Source organism: Halichoeres trimaculatus, unplaced genomic scaffold, assembly GCF_033239565.1.
Source record: "Halichoeres trimaculatus isolate MK-OKI-2021-1 unplaced genomic scaffold, fHalTri1.1 fHalTri1_scaffold_1, whole genome shotgun sequence".
Classification (NCBI taxonomy): domain Eukaryota; kingdom Metazoa; phylum Chordata; class Actinopteri; order Labriformes; family Labridae; genus Halichoeres; species Halichoeres trimaculatus.
The window spans coordinates 16718570-16732180 of record NW_027437179.1 but is presented as its reverse complement, the minus strand read 5'-3'; the positions used below and the strand labels follow the sequence as shown (position 1 = coordinate 16732180).

Here is a 13611-nt window from a genome sequence, read left to right as displayed (position 1 = left end):
GTCCTGAATGTTCTGTACTGTTAATCACATGGAAAAAAAAACACTCCGTTTTTTCAGACTTACCAGACTTACCGTTGTCGAATGCCAGGAATGTGGCCTCGTACACATTGTTTTTGACATGTATGGACTCTCTGTCAAGCAGGGCCGTGGTGGTGATCTGACCATTTGTCTTGTTGATCTTCAGCCAGTTAGCTGGGTCAGAGAGTTTGGAGTACCTGTCAACACACACAAAAACATGGACACAGAATAAAAGCACGGCCTTGAGACCAAGGGGCAACATGTGGTTTAGAAAAATGAAGCCTATGCAGAAGAAAAAATGGCTTGGGTCTGAGACGCTGATTTCACTATCGTCACACACTGTATGGTGGGTGATTTTTTTTTTTTTTAACTTTGCGGTTTTGAAGTGATTAGGATTGTTTGATTGTCCAATCAGAGACACAGCTCAGCTCATGTGACTGGCAGGCGCCCTGTAGCTGTTGGAAAGAAATCCCACTAACCAATAAGGCTGAATCTGAGGATTAGCTTAATTTCAAGGTATCATGTGATGTCGCAGAGACTACGTCCATGTTTTACACAGCTTATGCTTAAAACAGACAGACAGACAGACAGACAGACAGACAGACAGACAGACAGACAGGCACACACACACACACACACACTCACACACACACACACACACACACACACACACACACACACACACACACACACACACACACACACACACACACACACACACACACACACACACACACATGCAGAGAGAAAGCTTCTCCACGTATCAACTGTTGCAGCCACATGCAGCTTGGGTTCCAGCAGCTCTGACTCTTTTATTTGTCAGTTCAGAGTACCCATTATCACATTGAACATTCATTACCATAATAAGTAATACCAGCCAAGCACCGTCGAAATATTGTAGTGAACATATGCTCACTGAGCTTATCATAGCAGAAGCTCATTAGCATGACGACCGATGAAAACCTGAACCCATCTGCAGAACAGCCAAGCAGTGCTCTTAACAACACCACCTCTCTATATATACACACACTTGCCACAACCACTCGTTCTGCTGTCACCTGTCGTGACATCAAGGCAGGGGAAAGTGACAGCAGCAATTAAAGACTGTAAATCTCCTTAACAACTATGACAAGTCTAGCGTGTGGAAGCGGCGCTTCTCGCTCAGGCCTAACGAGGAACAGTTAATTGTGGACAAGTGAGAAGTCTCACTTGTGGGTGGATGGTCAGTGTGTCACAGAAAGACTGAAGGCAGAGGGTCAGAGAAACAGGCAGATGGAGACGGGAGTACGACAGATCTGTAGCGTGTTGCTGAATGTAGATGTGGTCAGGAGGAAATGTGGTGCTGGGAGAGAGGGGCTTAATTAAAGCAGTACATTGGGGTTGACACTGGGTGACCACAGGCTAACAGGCACAAACACAAACTGCACCTCCAGCTAAAGATGCAAACTTTTCAACAAGTTAACTGACTGACAGAGAGACATGGTAATGAATAGGTTCACTCTCGATCATATTTTTAATGAGAAAATAAAAAAGCAAAGAAAAATATGTACTCTCTGCTCAACAAGCTTCAAATACAGAGTTAGTCAGAATTGGATGTTGCCCTGCAGGTATAACTGTGTGTTTGTGTCTCATGTCTGGCACTCTCATCTCCTCCTTGTGCCAACAAGATGTTGCCTCCTGCTGTCTTCATTCACAGCTGCACAGCAACACTGTTTCACTATTTTTGCGAGGCCCTCCAGAATCCTAATTTTTGGACTCACCGCTATCTCAAAAGTCTTTTTTTTTTTTTTTCTTAAAAAAACAAGATTTTCTTATTTTTCCCTTACTTTGATGCTCCATTTTCCCAGTTTTAACAAGCTTGTGGGCTTAATTCTAAACTGTTCACAAAAGTCTTGGGTAGGGGACAATGATTTACATCTGCTCTTGGTATCAGACATCCAACTAGAAAGCATGATTCAAAACAGATTTTATATGTGATCCTTTTAACAGAGCTCTAATGCAGTCAACAGACTTTTGTAACACACTAGTCATAGAGGAATTATCACTTGGGAAAAGTGACTTGCCATTATATCGAAGACACTATGAGGAGGATCTGTTTTAATTGGACTGCCTCGCCACCTTCCGGACTGGAGTCGAACACACACTGTCACAAAGATGTCACTTTTATACAGGCGTGTGTTTGTTTTGGAACAAATTTTCTTTGTTCTAGACAACTTTTTAACTGGATACAAGGTGAGGTATTTATCAGTACAGTTATGTAGTGCTGTTGTTTGACACATGACAACAAGCAACTGTTATAAGCCACAAGTAGCACAACAGCAGCCTGGTGCCACGACATATCTGTAACCTCACTCTTCATTTTATTGATAGACTCTCAAGCTTGTACAGACCCCTGCAGAAAAACAGCTGCCTAACAGTTGGAATAAACATTATCACCAATAGTTTAGCCCCTGTTTTAGCCTTTAGCTCAGGCTGTATCACTCTCCCGTTCAGCTTTCTTCTGCTCTTCTGTCCTTTTTCTGTCTGACAGTTAGGCTCCTGTGTCCACCATTAATTAAAAAAACTGATTTCAGCAGAGAAAAACCCAGATACCGTATCTCTTTTCACTACTAAACTTTGTCAGCAGGCATTGCTATGCAATGAATATCCTATCTTTAATCAAGAGAATTTTTAATTGATTTGACAGCAGTATTGTATTGATTTCATGCTCAGATTTCGTGATATTGTCTCTCAAAACTCTACTCTTGCGCTCAAATTTTCTATGCACGTGCTCAAACTGTGACCTCTTGCTCGGTTACAATGCTGCTCGCTCAGATTTCCTGTGCTCACAGATCTCTGTCTGCTTGGCAATGATTTGTGGATCGACCAATAGGAGGCCGAGTAGTATTGACCAATCAGAATGTCCCTGTTTGTTTACGGGCGCGTTCGCTGTTTTTCCTGGAGCATTGCATACGGGCAGGCACTCTTTTAACCTGGTTTATCACCCCCTGACCTCCGGGGCTGTAATAAATGTGATTTCTTTAATTTTTTTGTTTACTGTTGGAATCAAATATCATTCAATAAATACAGGAGCGCCTGTGTTTTTACTGAAATAGTTATATTGTATATGTACCATAACCGCATGACACAGTGCTCTTTGCAGAGCGTTTGGTCCCACCTAGCTTCATGATGGTGACATCGTTTTCTCCACCAGCACACCACAAAGAGCACTGTGTCATGCGGTTAAGGTTATACAATATAACTATTTCAGTGAAAACACAGTACAGTTGTATTTCTTGCCATATATGTTATTAGTATACAAAAGTTTATCTTTTAAAGGTCCCATATCATGCAAAAATCACTTTATAAAGTCTTTTAGTGAAATTTGTGGGTCTTTGGCTTTCCTCCCAGTCCACAAAATGTGATATTTAATGACAAAACCTGTACTTAGTAGTGCTTGTGAATGTAAAATCCTGACCCAAAACGGGCTGTTTGCGGATTTGCCGACGTCAGCAATTCCCTTTTTTGACCAATCAGGAGCAAGTCTGACCTAAATGGTCCACTGCAGCAGATAACCCCACCCCCTCTCTGCCCACACACCTCTGTGTGGCGCCGCTCTCAGTGATGCGGTATCAGTGGCGGCTCATTTACATATGAAGGTCACGCCCACTAAATCAGAGTGTTCTGAACAGAGGGGCTATGAGAGCCTGGAAACAATGCTGCTGTGCTTGATTTATTGGCTTTTTGGACCAAAACATGTTACTACCATTTCATGAAGACATCAATGATCCATATTAAACTGCAGAAAAGGGGCACAATATGGGACCTTTAATTTATGGCATTCAAATATTTCCAGGGTATGATGTTGTTTTTCCATCACTCTTAAAATGATTGACACATGTTTGCATCCCACCATACGGTGCTGGGTTTGTAAAACGTGGCTACTGAGAATGCAAAAAAAAGAAAACTTCAGTGCAAAGTTACTCCACAGTTGCATTTTGGTATTTCTACAATGAACCCTCAGTGAATTTGATTCCTGCTGTACTTAAAACAAAAGGCTACTGGGAGATAAAGATGTACTCACTCTGCAGTACAAGCACTGCTTCTGCTGCTCAGCCTGTGACAGACTTGTGTAAATGTCAAGATATTGTCCCTGTAGCTGCTTGTTTAATGATTCCTTTTTTGCAATGAGACTTCATGACATGAAAACTATGGAACACATCACACATATGACAATAAACAAATACACATTTTTACAATCGCATACTATAGGTTCCTGATTTAATTCAAATTCTATTTCTAGTATCAGAAAATTTCAGCTGACAAAAAGGTTGTGCCACAAGAGATGGAGAAAAAAGCAAGAAATTCAGAAACATCCACAAAAAATGCTCAAAACTGGCTTGTCTCCAGCTGCTCTTTCCTTTCAGTCCGTGTTGGCTTGTTGCTCGTGTGCATGTAGGCGTACGTTTGTGAGTCTACAGTTGTGCATTTCTGTGTCTTTTGTGTGAGCTTTAGGGCACAAGCGAGGTCACCAAAAGGGAATACAGCCGCACCAGAGATGAGGTGAGCTGTCTGAGCATGAGCTGAGCGTCTGCTGGCAAGCTGCTCCGGAGCAGACAGCAGCTCCGAGGTCCCATCAATAAAAAGACCAGCAGACTCACAGGCAGCAAAGTGACCGGTCCAGAGGAGAGAGAAAAGAGAGAAAAGAGAGAAAAGAGAGGGGGAGAGGGATGAAAGAAAAGGTTACAGGGGAGTTACTCTTCTCAAAGGGCGAAAGAGCTCAGCCCACTTGGTTTGCATGACGTCTTTTTGAGAGAAGAAACCCAAGTGGTGGATAATTCTCAGTGTTTTTCTCAGTATATATGTATACCTATAGACTGTATGTCTGTGCATACACTAGTCTATCTCCCACTGCCTCGCTCACATTCAACTCAGTAACATTTCCACTGGTTTCCTCAGTGGAACAGGCCATCTCGATGACATTAAGAAAAATCAATCTCTCTCGTTGGAGCTGGCGATGGAGCGGAACGATGGCGCTGGACCTCAGTGGGCATGTGGGAGTTTCCATCACACAGGGTCGATGCCTGGGTGGCATAATGCCCGCTGCGTGTCATCCCAGTTAGCAAGGCTGGAAGGAGGGATCAATGAAGAGAAAGAGAAGAAGGAGATAGGGATCTAAGGAGGGCAGACACACAGTGTCCAACTCATTACAGGATGACCTCTTCACACCTGTCACCTGGCAACAGGAGGAAGCTGGAGCCTGGGCTGAGGGTGGGAAGGGGCAGATGGGGTTGGTTGAGAATGTCACAGATGAGAGACAAACTTTGGAGAAAGTGCCCGCCATGGAGTAAAATCTTACCCACCTCACATTCATTTCACCCAAACTTCTGGGGTGGGGGGTGGGCTTAGAGGTTTTATGATGTTGCAGCTACACGTTTTAGCTGATGGATAAATTAAAACAAATGGTGATACTTTACTTTAGAGGTATGCAAATTTCATTGCACTTAGGTAATAATTAGACAAAGTTTTTTCTTATTTCTTTGAAATTACCCCCAAAATTTCATGAGAATTTGGTGAAAATTAGCACATAACTTCTGGACAGACTCTGTTTTGCAGTGCCTGTACTCGCAGTGTCTATCACAATCAGGTATGGCCAATTTACAACCCCACTCTTGGTGAATATCACATCTGAAGCCTTCAGTTGTACCATGTAAAACATTATAGGCCCAATCATAAAGGTTTATCATTTTGCATGTGATCTCAATTATGCAGATCAACAAACTCGGTACGAAGCAGCTATTTATCATCTGCTTCTCTGGAAATAGCTGAAACCTTGGGATATTTCCAAAAACATTTTGTGGTGGGCTGTGATTTGAATTCAAATTAAGTATTTAAAAAAAAAAAAAAAAATCTATGACCTACCAATTTTGACTTGTGACAATAAATTTGGACATTATTTTAAGGAAGTTATGTGCTAATTTCAAAGAAACAAGAAAAGCTCTGTCTAGTCTAATCTAATTATTACCTAGGTGTGATGAAATTTGCAGACCTCTAAAGTAAAGTGTTAACAAATAAATTAATAAATAGACAGGGATTTTCAGTTTGACACACAGACAAATTTGTTAATTCTCAGTCAAGATCAAGTCTCATGTATGAATTAATGACTGTAAGTAGAAACTTATGCTTTAACTTACCCTGTTTACATTAACCAGCCCTGCCTCACACACCTACAGTTTGTCTAAAATGCTGCTTCTCTTCTCGCAGAAAAAGATGCTCAGATGCTTAAACCTCTCCAAATCTTGGCTTCCTTCCACATGCTTTCTTGTATTTGTTGTTATTCATTTGAGATCTTTTCTTGGTCTGTTTGTTTATGTATACTATTTTAATTCACTGTGAAGCACTTAGGTATCCTCCATTCTTTGTGGATATGTGCTGTATAAATTAAGTTGAATTGGATTGTACCTTTGCAGTAAAATCTTGCAACTCAAATAAACCAAGGGGATCAAACAAATTGTTGCTTTTTCTCCATTCCTCAAGGAATCAGAGCCGACGGGTGGAGAAACTTGAGCCACATTTCAAGGTGAAATATGCTGAAGGACTCATAAGCTACCAACAAGTAATACTACAGCTTTCACGTTCATTTAACTCTCAGAGGGCACAACTTATAACAACATTATATAGCTTTAAGCACTGTGAGATATAAAGTTACTCTCTTTTTTCAATTCCATGTAATGATCAATATTAAAACTGTTTTTTTTTTTGTTTTTTGTTTTTTCAGTTGTTGATGAGTGAGGGGGTAAGGACACAAAAGAAGGCTAAATTTTGTGATACAGTCTGTTCAGGGAGCTCCCTGCACTTTGCAGTGTGCTCAGGTAGAAAGACAAAGAAAGACAAAGTCTGAGGTAGGGAGAACACACCTCCTCTCTCTTTGATGTGCACACATGAAAAGCCAAGGCAGGGAGAGCAGCAGCAGCAGCAAAGACCCCCCAGGATTCAGAACATCCATGACAACACATGACACTAGTAAAATCAGACACAGCAGAAATGAAGGTTTCAGGTTGAGGGTGTGCAGCAAAGCTTCGTGCCAATCAGATGTCGATGTATCTCGCTGAGCAGCTGAGAGAGCAGGTGTTCACAGAAGCTGACGGTTGACTTTGTGGCCTGCCTGAACCAATGCTGGGCTCAACTGGTCACAGTTTCAGTCTTATTACAATTACTAACCTAGACCACAGCAGTTGACAATCATCACAGAGTTTGAGTTTCAGTCCTGAGAGGGGCACTACGGTGGCTGGTAGGTGTCAGACAATTTGGAAGACATTTGAAGTACAACCAATGTGAGTAAATTATTTTCTTTTTAACTTCAGCTATGATAAGTAAAGCTGCATAGAGGTGCCACCTAGTGATTTCCATAGTACTTAGATTTCTTCATTTACCAGCAATATGTCATCTTATCATGGCTGAAGTTATAAAAGAAAATAATTTGATTACTGACTTTCACAACTTTTCTGAGTCTGTGAAAATAACTGTCCTCTTAACTTCTGTTGTGTTGTGGCTTTTGCATTTGTGTTTTTCCATTAGCATGTGTTTTGTTGCTTTTGCAAATCAGCTGACTCCTGCTGGCCACCGTACAACGCTAAGCAAACACCTGCCTCTTTATACAATGTAAGGTAACACTTCTGGAAATTCTTAAATTCCCTCAATTTTTACAAGTCTTGGACCATCACAGGTGCTTCAGCTTACCTGCAGAGTAACTAAAAGTAAAAATGCAGCTATGACTAAGAAGAACCAAGGAGCAGATGATGACTTAAAATAATTGGAGAAAAAAGCAGCAGGAAGCTGCAGATTAAAAAGGAAAAAGGTCTTTGTGGCAAGACTTTGACATGAAACGATAACTTAACACAAGATCAAAGAGGTCATTTGTTCTGTTCTCGACTTTAAAAAGCGGCATTCAGTTTCTAAGAACTGAAATTACTCATGTTACTATTTACTGGCTTTTTATACTTATAAGTTTTTCTCTTTATCTGCATTAACTTTGTCTCTCAGCATAATGAGTTTCCTTGACTGTTGTCATCATTTATTATAGAAGAAGTTAAAACCCAAACACACACAGCTGCATAATTAATATGAAAAGTTGCTGAAAGAAACTAAACTACGTTGTTTGATCTTTTAGTAATTAGCAGTATGAAAGAAAATAATCTGTGTTATTTTGACTTTAGATGCTAAAATCAAAAACCTGAAAAGAAAATCAACTGCAGGGATTGAATGTAAATGAAAGAACTTCAATGATAACCATTCACAAAGTGTCTGGGTCTACAGCAGGCCTTGGTGTCCTTCAGCACATTGTTTTGGTGTCTCAATTGCTGGTTAAGCTCAGTCACAATACTGTCATTAATTCCTTCTTCTTCTAGCTATCAAACAGCAGTTAGAAGAGACAGACGTCACTCTGAAGGATATATCTTAATGTTACATCTATCTACACTCCATAGACACCAAAAACTCATCTGAAAAATGATTTAATAAAGGATAAAGTTAGGGATGGGTACCTTTCACTTTTGAAACGATGCGGTACCAACGCCCGGAACCTGGCTATCAGTATCGGTACTCAACGGTACCAATTTTTCGTACTTTTTTGAGTTTATGTGGTAGTTAATATCAATTTGTTTAATTAAATAATAAATTTTATTTTATTTTCAATTTAACATATTTATTCTTCAATATAAAACCTTGCAATGCTGTGTTCATGTCCAGCAAAGAAAATTGCCCCTTCTCTACCACTCCCTCACAATCACAAGGATGCGTTCAGGTATTCAGTCGGTAGAAGTATTTAATTTGGTACCCATCCTTAGATACAGCAGTGGATCGAGCTGGGAGTGACAGAGTGGGTGGACAGCGACACAAGGGAATGGGGCCACCCGAGTATTCCCCGTATATTTTTACATCTGCCAACAAGTCCTGCCACAGCGGTGCCGTCAACAGTACCTGACAATCTGGTGGATGAAGTGGTCAGGGTCCTGAGCAGCAAACACAGTCAGAGTGGTCCCTGCCGGCACGCCCTCCTCAAAGCGGATCATCTTGGGGTTGACGGGGAAGACTGGCGGCTCGTTCACATCCTGAACAGAAATGGTGACTCCCGCTGTGGACTGAAGCGAGGACTGGATACCACTGGCCAAGTGGGCCTGGTTGGACACCACCACAGTTAGCATGAAGGCACGATTCATCTCAAAATCCACCGGCTGGAGGAGAACCAATGAGTCGAGAGAGAAGAAAGAGAAGGAGAGAGGAATGAGAGACGAGAGACAAATGAGGGACTCTGATTGCAAGATTGGTTCTAACTGTGTTCCAATTTGAGAAATGACATATAATTCAGAGAAAACAATGTGAGAGCAAAGTACTCAGTCAACAACATCTGGCACTTGAGAGCAGGTGGAAACTTGCAGCCGTTGAATAATAATGAAGAACAAATGTAGCTTTTCATTTCAGTGGAGCTGAATATCAGTCATCAGGATGTCTGCAGAGAAGCCAAACACACGCTTCTGGTTTTACCTTCACCACTGTCAGCATGCCCTCGTTGGTGACGGGGTTGGTGCGGACAGTGAAGTGTCCAGAGGGGTCTCCGCTGACGATACGATACACTGCGTTCCAGTTGGGACTGTGAGGCTGATCTCTGTCCACCACCGTCAGGTTGGTCACCACCACGTTTACCTTGTTCTCCGGTACCTCCCCTGAAAACTACAGAGCAGGAGGGAGAGGGGGGGGGGGGGGGGGGGGGTGGGGATGGCAGAGGAGGATGGAGTGGATAACATTATGGTGATGTTTTTCCAGCACTGGGCTAATGAATGTTAATAAGTTGATTTATTGAGACTCTAAATATTTGCTTGTGCAATCATCAATCTTTGAGCATTTACTGTAATTGTTATTATGAAAACAAACTGCTCTTAGGGTCATGCCCGTAACGCTCATTACACTGAAACATGAATTGAAAGAAGCAAAACAAATGGGGAACAAATTACAGAGATTGGAAGGGAAGTAAAAAGAAAACATATTTAAACCTGCATAATAGAGAATCATATCTTCTATTATGTAAATGCTGTCCCTTATTCCCCTCCACGTCCGCTCATATGAAACTCTTTATTTTAACTAATGGATTTGTTCAATTAACTGTTTACTCATTTAAATGAGATTCTGTGCATTCAACAAATCTAAGTCTTAATAAGCAATTAGATAAGTACTGTAATTAAGGCTGTGGAAAGGAATAATCTTTGACTAATGATCTTCATTATTTTGCAATCTAACACAACTTCCCTCTGAAGTAACTCTGGAGTAAACTCTGTGATAGCTGCGGCACCCCCAGAGGAAGGTTTCACAGCACAGGGGATGCATGTCCCTCTCTATAAGGGCCTAATCTTCTACTAAAAGGCAGGCAGACAGACAGACAGACCCGCCCACACACACACACACTCAAAGCTCTTATTGTCAGAAGTTAATCCTTGTTTCCTCTTGTGAAGAGTTAACTTGTTTATGGTGTGTGTCTGCCAGCTGCTGTTCATTTTAATGGCTTCATCATCATGGGACTGAAGCAGTGTCCAAACCACTCAGTTCCTCTCTTCTCATTCCTCCTCTCCCTCCTTGCCCCCTCTCCTCCTATTCCCTGCAGTATGACCAGGCTGATAAGCACAAAACAAATTAAATATGCACTCTCAGTCCCTACAGCGTGGGCTCCTCCATTTCATTTTCACCTCCAGCTTTTGCACAAACACCAACACAAACCTTCCCAGCTTGTTGGGCCACGCTTGTCATACAGCCAAATGGAAAATGCTCTCTACACAATGGGGCCGACTGTAAGGGAGGGCGCTTCCAAAATGGCTACTTTCTCCAGAATGCAATGTGGACTCATTGATAAGCCACAAGAGACACAGACTTTGAGTTCCAGGAGGATTTAGTTGGTGCGAAGGAGCGGGAGAGAGCTGGGCTATACGATCCAGTCATAGGTAATTGTCGAACCAGACCTCAGTCTACTGTGCCACTGGAAACAAAATTCAAATGAGACAATAATGGAAAGATTCATGAAACCTAAATGGAGTGGTAGCTAAAGGTTAGCCAGGGTTTTATTAACAAACTCTATGTACTTTCTTTTCTAAACTTAACAACATCTAGAGAAAACCCTGGGATTGATATGAGCTTGTAAAGTCTTAAAGAGGCACAGGTCCAAAATAAAACCCATAGGACAACAAAGTTGTTGTGCTGATTGTTAAAAGGTTTTTCCCAAATCAAGTAACTGTTGCAGATTTTAAACCATTTTAGCATTAAAGCCTGACAAACTGCATTTTAAAGCTGCTGCAGTCACACATCAGAGTAAAAAGAAAACTGTGTCGGATAAATGCTTGACTTAACTGATTCAAACCCTGGTTTCTGCTTCAAACTTAGTGGAAAACTGGCTTTATGCAACTTACTCTGAGCTTCACGGCTCATCTGCATTTTTAGTTCTGTTGTTTTTACAACCAGTTAGCTTTCTAAAAAGAAAATGAATAATGTCAAATAACTTAATAAACACATATTTTGCTCTGCATGATTGAAAAACTTTTCTTCCTTTCAGTCATCAGATGGATGATTCAGTCTGATAGCCAGTCGCCATTCAGTGAGAAATTCTCAGAATAAAGCAGATAAGCAGTGTAAGTAGAGACACCTAATAAAGACCAGAAGCTCACCCTCAACTCCTGCAGTCACATGCTGAAGTGCCCTTGAGCAAGACACAGCTTGAATGTGAAAAATTAAAATAACAAGTAGCATAAAAGTGCCTTGAGTAAAGCTAATAAAATTAACATCTTAACAAATCCATCGACTAAATCAGCCAGGTTCTTGGCTAAGCTTGCTGAAAACGAGCAAGGCTGCCTCTTATCACTTATCAGTTCAGGTCTTCATGAGTTGCAAAAGAAAAAATAATTTCTTCCTACAAACTTTTCACAAAGTTGAAGGCAGAAAAAGGCTTTGGCAGGGTGAAGTGGACTTACATTAGGCCATCAACTTTTGACCCTGTAAAGAAAATTACTTTCATGTTTAAACCATTCAGAGCTGAAGCATCATCATGGTCCAACTCACAGTCTTTTTATGTACTCAGCCATCAATTCATCACACATGTATGAAGGGCAAACTAAGACGTGAATTCACTGATCATTGAGTTATTGCTTTTCATGAATTAGACTGTGTATAGGCACAGCCAGCCTTCAGTACTTGATCTTGAACCAGGAGACATCAGTGGAGCTATGCTGCTGTACAGATCCCAAACCATTTCAGAAAACAAATCTGCGGCACCCAACAGGGGAAATCTACCACCTTCTTACTGAAAATTGACTCAGCAAATGAAAATGTTCCATTTCAGACTGCAGTGCTGCAGCTAAACAAGACTAAATGAGCTCTTCTTCCTCTTTATGGGGTGTTGAAAACAACACCAAATGGTTATGACAACATAAAATATAAATATATGTAACAAATCCAGACTTCTTCTATTATTGGACTGAAATCAGTCCACTTAAGCAGACTGTAATGACTTTGCATAAAGATAACGCTACATGCCATAGTCACCAACACTCGCTGTCTTTCTTAGGTCTTACAGACTGTTGGGAGTCTTTTTCTAAAAGCACAAATCAAAGTCAAAGCGTGGCAGAAGAGGAGAGCGGAAAAGTTACTCTGGCTCTTCCAGGTGTGAGAGCCGCAGCTCTACAGGTGATACACAAATAGCTCTCAGCCTTTGCTCATTAGATCTGTGTGTGCCATCGTGTCTCAATGTTCAAACCGTCAATCTCACAAGTTCTCCAAGAAACTGTCCTGGCTTAAATCATATTTCATGGAACAACAAACCTCTAATATCACTTACATAAAAGTATGATACACTTGATTGGTTAGCATGATTAGATAGATTATTTTTATTATTTTTTCATTGTTTCAGTTATCTTCTAATGTAGAACATAACACTTACACAGTGCTTCCTGGCCCATGTGGTAATATGAATAATACATCTGGCTGTTTTTTTTTTAAATTAGACTCTATATATCAGCTTGGTTTACGCCCCCGCAAGCAATTTCACTTAATTAGCATGCTTATGTTTTCTCTATGCCTCCCATAGCGAGCAGTGAATTCTTCTCGCGTTTGTCATGCACAAATAATTACTGAAGCGCTCAGAGTTAGGATGCATGTGTGGGAAGCAAAACAAAAAGTAGAGATTGACAAAGCTGAGGAAAAGACATCTGGAGAAAAACATTATTTCGTTTGCGTCTAAGTAAGGGGCGTGCAACAAAAACATATCTTTATTCATTTTTACTCATTACTACGTTGAGTCAGGCAGAGAAATATGGTCAGATGCTCCTTCACAGCTCAGCCGAAGCTGCTCTCATTTATTCAAGAGGACTTGAAGTAAAAGTGACGCAATCCGAAGAGGTAACCAACTTTTACAGAGCATGTAGATGCAAACGGAAGTGCACGTCTAATACTGCGTATGTCACACATGTTCATAAGTGGTGCTAGCGGAGATGTGTGTCCATTTTCTAGCTAGCAAGAGCACTCTGGTTCAGCTCCCCACCGGTAGAGACAGTGATGCAGCCAGCACAGCAGACGGGGGAT

At 41.2% G+C, this 13611-nt stretch overlaps 1 protein-coding gene across 2 annotated transcripts in view; it reads right to left on the bottom strand.

Moving 5' to 3' along the window:
* cdh4 (cadherin 4, type 1, R-cadherin (retinal)) overlaps positions 1 to 13611 on the bottom strand; it is a 247630-nt gene that overhangs the window by 15814 nt on the left and 218205 nt on the right. Inside the window, exons 10-12 of one of the 2 annotated variants that reach the window (XM_074670730.1) lie at positions 9541 to 9726; positions 8977 to 9230; positions 64 to 215 (exon numbers count right to left, since the gene is read on the bottom strand). In XM_074670730.1, coding sequence (XP_074526831.1) covers positions 64 to 215; positions 8977 to 9230; positions 9541 to 9726 — 592 coding nt within the window. The remainder of the gene's footprint in view (positions 1 to 63; positions 216 to 8976; positions 9231 to 9540; positions 9727 to 13611) is intronic. The other variant, XM_074670739.1, reaches the window with a different exon arrangement.